Source organism: Cyprinodon tularosa, unplaced genomic scaffold (genome assembly GCF_016077235.1).
Source record: "Cyprinodon tularosa strain WSP-4 unplaced genomic scaffold, ASM1607723v1 ctg83, whole genome shotgun sequence".
NCBI lineage: Eukaryota > Metazoa > Chordata > Actinopteri > Cyprinodontiformes > Cyprinodontidae > Cyprinodon > Cyprinodon tularosa.
The window spans coordinates 780,498-789,222 of NW_024039596.1; the positions used below are offsets into that span (position 1 = coordinate 780,498).

An 8,725-nucleotide genomic window follows, 5' to 3' on the forward strand; every position below is an offset into this window, starting at 1 on the left:
ACAAACAATTGATTTTTAAACCATCCTCGCGCCCACAGCCCCCACTACATATTAACTCGTTAAGGCATGCAGCTGCCCCCCCAACCACCTGCAGGCAGCACGCGCCTCCAAGGTGTCACAAGCTCGTGCGGAACCGATTTACATGCATAACAAAACATCCGTGAAACCAGCGGGACATTTAGGGCAAATGAATGAGATTCTTTAGATCTGAAGGATCTCCTTCAGTTCCCAGTCCTGACAGAATGGAAACTGAATTTTAAAGAAGAAAAATCCTGTGGTGAAGAAAACGCAGCGGTCTCAGCCGGATGCACGCGCCCATGGCGTCATCTCTGCATTAAGGTGCAAAACCAAACGGTGACATAGAATAGAATAGAATGGAATGGAATGGAATGGAATGGAATGGAATGGAATGGAATGGAATAGAATAGAATAGAATGGAATGGAATGGAATGGAATGGAATGGAATGGAATGGAATGGAATGGAATGGAATGGAATAGAATAGAATAGAATAGAATAGAATAGAATAGAATAGAATAGAATAGAATAGAATAGAATAGAATAGAGAATCCCTTTATTGTTCCACAATAGGGACATTCTGGTGTTTACAGCGCCAAAAAGATTATAGAAAAAATAGTTACACAAATATGGACCTTAGAAAAAAATATATATATGTAATATAAAAAATAACATAATAGTAAGAGTTAAAAATAAATAAAATGAAATAATGTACTGTAAAGTGTTTTAACAATATAAACACTGTACAACTGAAGAATAAATAAACAGCTATGGAGATTTACTCCATCTTTACTCCCTCCTGATATCTACCTCAAATCTTCACTTAGCAACACTTGTAATGACGTATTTTTTCAGAAAGGTAAGTCAAGGTGAATACTCCAATTTATCAATATGTCGTTTTGGTTTCAAACATTTGAGACCAGAAAGATGGTGTAAGAGCTTTGATATTTTAACTTAGGTTTAAATTCTGGCTTTCATAATTATAAACTATTTAAAATAATTATTGCTCTTGTAATGTCGAAGTTTTCAAACCAAAAAGTCAGAAGCTGCTGCTTCATTTTCAGGAGCACAGTAAGGATGAGGAATGTTTAGAAACGGTACCTTTAAGGAAGTTAGACGGTCAAAACCAATCATAAATAAATATATTCTAAATGTTTTCTCTGTTTTTCACATCATTATTTGACTGCATTGATTTTTTTTTTCTCCATAAATAAGTTTTTTGTTTTGTTTTTTTATTGCAGGAAAGTAAAACGTGTGGAGCTGCAGTCAATAAAAAGCAATAAGATACCCACTGAAAGTCAGTTTTAAAGTCAAAGAAGCTTTAAAAGCATCACTGTGTCGTTGTGCATGAGATAAAAAGGTAATTTTACGCACACATAAACCTAAAACCAAAAAAGTTAAATAAATAAAACATTCTAATTGTTGTTGATTTTTTTTGTCCCATTGATGCCTAACAATCTATAATAAAATATCGTATTATTATCCCAGACTGTGAATTTCGCCCCAACACCTCGAGCTTCACGCGTGGTGTGGGAACGTGGGGTCACTTCGCCTCACAGCAGACCGACTTTGTCAATGAGCTTTTAAATCTAGCAGGTAATAAAAGGATGCAGCTTCCTGAGCCACATTCCCACGATGAGAACAGAGCTGCAGGACTCGCTCCCACTGTCACACCTCAGCCTGGGCTGCATTTGTCTGCCTGTTGTTGTTTGCAGACTGTTTATGACATTATGCAAAATAATAATGGAAAAAAAAACTTCTCCAACACTTGTCACAGGAGAATGTGTTGCTATGGCAGCCATTTGGAGCGCCCTTTGCGTCAAATATCGATGAGAAGTGGAAACCCGATGCGTCAGTGTGTGACGCAGAGGGAGTCTGGCCTAATGTAAAGAGTTTGCAGTGAGAATAATAAAAAAAAAAAACACACATCTCTGGTTGCAAAGCAGGAGGAGAAACCTCCTTCTGTGCAGGGTTGAGACAAATAGAAGCAGCTAAGCTTTAATAACTTTCTGCACATATTTACCAAAACGCATCTCTTTAATGTTGAAAATGGTCAGCTGGAATTTTCTACAACATATTTAAAAAAAAAATCATGAAAAACTGCATTAATAAAATTAATTAAATGAAAAGTAGCTTGGCTTCTTTGGGCAACCTAAGTTCATTTATAAAGAGTAATACAGTACATACAAATATAATTTAGCCCTATTTATATATAATTACAGCTATAGCATGAAGGATTTTAATATAATCTGCAGTCAAAGTGTGTGATGATCAGCAGCAGCAGCGCGTTAACTTCAACCAGGCGGGAGAAAGCGTGCTGCGCAAAAACCTGACTGCGTCAGATTCTCAGAAACAATCTGTGTTAAAATAATCTGCTCAGATCCAGCGGAGTGTTTTCAAACAATCATTTATTATTAAACATTTAAATATTTGTTTGTTACATGGAATAGATGGAAATGCAATAGAAAAGAAACAAATGCATGTGAAACAGTGAAACAAACGTCAGGAGGTGAGCATGCAGCTGTAGTCCTTCTATCTTTCATTCAGAGGTGTGGAAATATGGACAAATGAGAGACATTTTCGTTGGGAAAGACCGAGCTGAGCCTTTCCCACGGATAGATAAAATTCAAGATGCGCAATTAGAACCTGACTTCTCACCAGAGTGCGCAAAGTGTGCGTCAGAGGGGCGCTTAACGATGCGTTAGTTCCAACAGGTATAGGCGCAAATGGGAGCTGATGTTTTACTTTCCCACGAGAAAGAAAAATGGAAAAGCTCTTAAATGGATTAAAGAACGAATCAGACCATCGGAGCGCATTGGCAACTTTAACTTATGTTGTTTTTGTAAATTTATGGAACATATTTTCAATGTAAAGTTTGAAACTAAAGCGTTTTCACCAAAGCAACCCCCCCTCATACACCCAAACACCTTGAAATCCTTTTGAAATGCAGACAGCGACCACGCGTGGAAAACAAATGGGCACTTAAAAGGCGCCTGGTGTTAGACTGCAGGCTGATTACCATGAAAACAAAGACCTGCATGCGCATTGGAGGTTAGTGTCACCACTGACCTTTGCCAAGGCTGAAAATAATAATACTGATTTAAAAAAAGAGGTTAAACTGAAAAAAAAAAAAAAAGAATGCAAATGTTTTTGGCATTTACTTACGGAAGAGGAATTACGGAAGAGCATTAGGGCCACTTAAAAAATAAAATAAAAATTTATTTCAGTTTAGTATGGAGAAAAAGTCAGAATTCTGACTTTTTTCTCAGAATTCTGACTTTTTTCACAGATTTCTGACTTTTTTTCTCAGAATTCTGACTTTTTTCACAGATTTCTGACTTTTTTTCTCAGAATTCTGACTTTTTTCACGGATTTCTGACTTTTTTTCTCAGAATTCTGACTTTTTTCACAGATTTCTGACTTTTTTTCTCAGAATTCTGACTTTTTTCACAGATTTCTGACTTTTTTTCTCAGAATTCTGACTTTTTTCGCAGATTTCTGACTTTTTTTTCTCAGAATTCTGACTTTAATCTCAGAATTCTGACTTTTTTCTCAAAATTCTGACTTTATGTTCAGAATTCTGACTTTTTTGCTCTGAATTCTGACAATAAAAAAGTCAGAATTCTGACTTTTTTTCCATACTAAACTGAAATAAAACTTAAAAATCAGTTAACTTTTTTTTTTTTTCAGTGGCCCTAACCTCCGTATTTACTTAATCATATATAGTTCCTTTAAGACAATTGTTCTATGTCATACCCTGATATGAAACAATTGTGTTAAAGTAACTAGATTCCATCTTAGGCAGGTCCTGAATGTTGTGGAGTGATCATATAGTTTTAGCAGTGACGGGTTGGGTGATGGGGAAGGGGTTATTTTGTTTGTTTTATTGTATTATATCTTTGTGCTTCACTACTTGACTTGTTCTATTGTAGTTGTCCTGCTACTTTCTCTATTTGTGAAGCTTATATTTCTTTTACTTTAACAAACTTTTGTATGAGCAACTTGTTTAATTGACTTCTATAAGCCTACCTTGCAACATCTTATAACTGTGCTCCGCTTTTTGTTTATGTAAAACTCAATAAAAAATATCTTGAGTAAAAAAAGTAACTAGATTTGGTTAAGTAAATGCCAAAACCTTTGTATTATTCCTTTCAGTGTAATAGCGGGGACAGAAAGAGAGTCAGGAGCAACACAGAGAACACTGATAAGGAAAAGGCAAGTTTATTTGTAGCACATTTAAGTATACGGACAATTCAAAGTGCTTTACATGAATTAGATACGTAGAAAAATACAAGCAAAATAAAATGTTCAGTTCACAAAATTAAAGCCTTAAAGTGAAGTCATCTCATTTGAATATGAAGAAAATTGTTATAATCATTTGCAAACTTATTTTCTGATCAAATATCTATTGAAATCAATTTCTTCTTAAACTTGTATTTCATAATCATGACTCGATTATCTCATTATGATGAAACGCGATCTCATAACTGTGATTTAGTATCTCATTATAATTAATTATTACATCATTATAAGATATTTAAGTTTCGGGGTTTTTTTTCATCAGAGTGGTGGAAATGTGCTTCTATATGTAAACAGACTAACAGGTTGGTTTAAAATAAGATTTTATGAACAAAACTAAATCAATTTCTGGGATTATATTCTCTTTAAATGAATGTACACTTTTTAAACTGAACAAATCAGTTTAAGTATTGATTCTCATTCAACCTTTTCAATAATAATCAAATAACACAGTTTATTGGATATTATAGTATTTTTATGTGATAATCCACTGAGAAGAAAAATTATTTGGAATGAAAGGGATATACACTTTCTAATTTTCATTTCATAGATAAAATCTGAAAAGTGTGGCTTGCTTTTTCATAACTCTAAATCAAAAATAAGTAGAATCTGAGGTAAAACATGGAGTTCAATATTTAGTTTTAACTGTATTAGCAGAAATGTTTAATCTCAAGTGTAAAAAGTAACCATCCCAGGACATAGAGGGAAAACTGAATGGAAGGAAAAAGTTTGGAAGCTTTATTTACAATCAGCTGTGAAGGTATCAGTGGCTTATTTGGAAAACCGAAGTGAGCAAACGGAATCCTGAAGATAGAGGAGGGGATAAAAATGATCTTTTAAATTAACCTTTTACTTCCCTGCACCACTTTTAATTTGCAACAAGAAACCACACTTTATCAATTTGAATTCATATTTATTTCAAAGGAGCTTTACACAGATCTTTATCGGACCTGAAGACCTGATAATCGCCCCTAATGTTAAAAAACTTTATGTAGCCTTGATAAGAGTGTTTTCAAGGCTTCATTTACTATTAAAATAGTTGTCAATCTTGTTCAAATAAAGTCTGGAACCCCACAGTTACACTGGAAAAAATCTAAATCTAGATAAGTCATTTTTCTTAAAATAAGTGCATTTGTTCTTAAATTGAGAAGGTATAACAGACATTTTGCCAATTTAACAAGACAATTTACATTTAAATAAGGAAACACAATTGCATTTTTATTATTTCAAGTGTGTTTTATCTAAATATCTTATTTTAAGAGTAAAAATACTCATTCCATTGGCAAATCATCTCATTAACCTACTAAAGTTAAGGGTAAATGCACTTAATTTGAGACAATTTTACTTATTTCTAGATCGTTTTTCCAGTGTAGCTGTAATAATTTAAAACTTAATATCCCCAAAACAACACTGTGACTAGTGAAAATGCTGAGTGGCTATAATCACTGTTCAAAGAGGCTGGTGAGCAAAAAAGTCCAAGTCAAGGCCTGGAAATAACCAACTATTTAGACCGTTTAGCTTTTTCACACAGAGCCAGGTTTGTTCTAATGCTTTATACCTTAATAAGAAATATATATATATATATATATATATATATATATATATATATATATATATATATATATATATATATATATATATATATATATATATATATATATATATATATATATATATATATATAATTAAATAAGTCTTAATTGCATTTAACTGTGTATATTTCTCTTTTCGTTTTGATTATTAACAATATGTGACAAATAGAACAAAAATCTGAAAAAACAACTTTAAGGTTTGGGGCAAACAAAGTACTGTTTGGTTTTTCGTGACATTTTTAACCATAAGAAAAATATCTGTAAAAGCGCAGCAGCATGTGTCTGTGTCCAACCTCCACACTGCAAAAAATTCAAATCTCAATAAGTGATTTTTTTCTTAAAATAAGTGAATTTGCTCTTGGATTAAGGTAGTAAAAGAGACAATGTGCCAATGGAATAAGACAATTTACACTTAAAATAAGAAAACACAATAGCATTGTATAATTTCAAGTGCATATTATTTAATTATCTTATTTTCAGAGTAAAAATACTCATTCCATCGGCAAACTATCTCATTTACCTACTTAAATTAACACTTAATTTAAGACATTTTTACTTATTTCCGGATCGTTTTTCCAGTGTCTATTTTTCTCCTAGTTTTCTAATCCTAACAAGACGGAGGGGATATTCACTGCCGTCAAACAGACGGCTGCTACCCAGCTTTTTTATTGTACAGTTTTCACACCTGGATGTTTTTCAATGAGCAGGAAATCCTCCTTCACACCCTTTCGGACAAAAGGTCGTGTTGGAGGAGGAAAAAAAAAATATCCTTAACAGTTCTTTTCAGTTTAACAAACATTTTATTGCTTTCTTTATATATATATAAAACAAAATAACGCTCACCATAGGGAGACAAGCAGAATAAATTAGTGTGCAAAACAGACAAGATAAAATGTGAATATCTGTGGGAAGGGATGCGAGTTATTTTGAGCCACAGATGTCGCTTGTGCCGGCAGATATGACAGCACTTAGATGGAAAACAGAAGGCTCTCTCTCTCCCAAACTCAAATCTCCAGGTTCCACACCTGGAAATGTGACGGATGGACACTGGATCATTATCCACATTAGGGCGACTGATTTAAAATCACACAGGCTACTTTTTCTAAAGACACTGTTAGAGAGGAAAAGCTCCGGGATACTCACCTCTTCACTTGCTCTTCAGCACAGCAGCAACGCCAGGCAGGCTGCCTGGAGGATCCAGATCAGGACCTGGTCTAGGAGAATCCCTGCCAGAGGACAACATGGCCGCCACACTAACTGAGGTACAGCAAGAGTGAGTCAACCTTATCAAAAATACTACAGCACAGATACAAATCATGACCTCTTTTTTTTTTTTTTTACATTATTTACAGGATTTCATGTTTGATCTTAAAGACGTAAAAGGAATGGGAAATTCTTTGCAACATGGAAATGGAACCAGTTTAAATGGAAGGGTGGTTAGGTGTGGAAAGTTCTAAAGGCGCTGCCCATTGATCATGGCCAGGGTCTCCATAAAGTCTGGCTCAGGGTCCCGCTCTGGGACGACCCCTCTTTGCCCCCCGGTCTATCCGCTCCCATCTCCAGCCCACCTCCACTCTGAGGCTGCTGAGGAAATCCAAGAAAACTCTGCTGGTCTGAGAAAGTGTGATGATGAGCTGAGCTGCTGGCTCCAGAGGCCTGTGTGGGCTGATTGGACCTGGACCTCAGCCTTAGCATCTGGAGGAGGGACTTGGTGTGGGTCATGGAGACGGAGGTTCTGACCCAGGTGTCTGCAGAAGGGCTGTCTGAGAGCGGGAAGCGAGAGGAAAAGGTGGCGTCCAGGACCGGTCCGAGCCACAGGCCTTTCCCTTCAGGCCCGAGGAAGTGAGACGCCCTCTGTAGGCAGCTGGAGAAGCCGTCCTGGAAGGAGTATTTCTGGCCTCCGTTTTTTTCTTTGTGTTCTCTGGCATTTCTTTGTAAGAAGAGAACCGTATGCTCCAGAATCTCAGCCTTTTCCGCTCTGTGCTGCGTCCCACCCTGCAGTAATGACAATTAAAACGATTTTATAACATACAAAAAAAAATAAAAAAAACAGAATCCTAATTGTTCTGCATCCAGAAACCAAACAGGTTTCCAGTTTGAAACTGGATGCATAGATTAGTTTTATTTACTTGTTGAGGCTCCTGGAGCAACATGGTCCTCAGACGCTCCAGACTGCGGTTCATTCTCTCCCTTCGACGTTTTTCCAGCTGAGATTTTATCAGCTGGAAGCAAAAAGAAAGAAGTTGGTTATTGCATTGCATCTGATTTTTTTTGCACATTGAGATCTGATTAAAAGTAATAAATGTAAAGTTTGTGTTAAATTCTCAGCAGTACCTTTCTCTTGCTTGCTGCATCGTCAGTTTCTTGCTGCAGCTTCATTATCCTGGACTTTTCAAAGTTCTGTTCCAATCCAGGAAAAGCTGCTTCCTTCCCAGTCTGTGACTGATAAGGTACTGAAGCTCAGGCCTCTTGTTTCTGCATTTATCACCTCCATGCTGGCCCCTCCCATCTGAGACCTCCTCCTTGTACCCCAGCTGATTTTTACAGCCAGTACTCCCTCCCCCAACACCTACCAACCTCTCATCCAAGTCTTTCAGTATCTCAGAAGACCTGAAACTTTTGTTTTATGATGAAACTAAATGGGAAAAAGTGTAATTCAGAATAAAAACAAAATTTAAACAAAATTATTTGTATTTGATTTCTCTCTTCTTTCCACCTCTTCATTCTACATCATTATACCTGCACTGCAGCCTGATCAAAAACAGTTTTCATGACTAAAACATTCAAAGTTAAATTACTATCAAAGTGTCTGATTAAA

General features: G+C 35.7%; 1 protein-coding gene across 2 annotated transcripts; it reads right to left on the reverse strand.

The window, feature by feature from the left end:
• Window positions 1–6,694: 6,694 nt before the first annotated feature.
• Window positions 6,695–8,460, reverse strand: her7 (hairy and enhancer of split related-7). Of its 2 annotated transcripts, XR_005279578.1 has the most exons (4): window positions 8,242–8,460; window positions 8,037–8,129; window positions 7,051–7,902; window positions 6,695–6,932 (listed from the first exon to the last, which is right to left on the reverse strand). XR_005279578.1 is itself a non-coding variant. In XM_038272451.1 (3 exons), exons 1-3 carry the CDS (start codon window positions 8,284–8,286, stop codon window positions 7,381–7,383), a joined length of 660 nt encoding a protein of 219 aa, XP_038128379.1. In that variant the 5' UTR covers window positions 8,287–8,460; the 3' UTR covers window positions 6,695–7,380. The 2 variants fall into 2 exon arrangements, 1 of the variants encoding a protein (XP_038128379.1); XM_038272451.1 differs by having other exon boundaries at window positions 6,695–7,902.
• Between the last annotated feature and the right edge of the window lie 265 nt (window positions 8,461–8,725).

Coding starts and splice junctions, on each gene's coding strand:
- her7 (XM_038272451.1), bottom strand. CDS start 8,286: ATGAAGCTGCAGCAAGAAACTGACGATGCAGCAAGCAAGAGAAAG. Junction 8,130..8,241: donor ATGCAGCAAGCAAGAGAAAG/GTACTGCTGAGA, acceptor TTTTGCTTCCAG/CTGATAAAATCTCAGCTGGA. Junction 7,903..8,036: donor TGCTCCAGGAGCCTCAACAA/GTAAATAAAACT, acceptor TCATTACTGCAG/GGTGGGACGCAGCACAGAGC.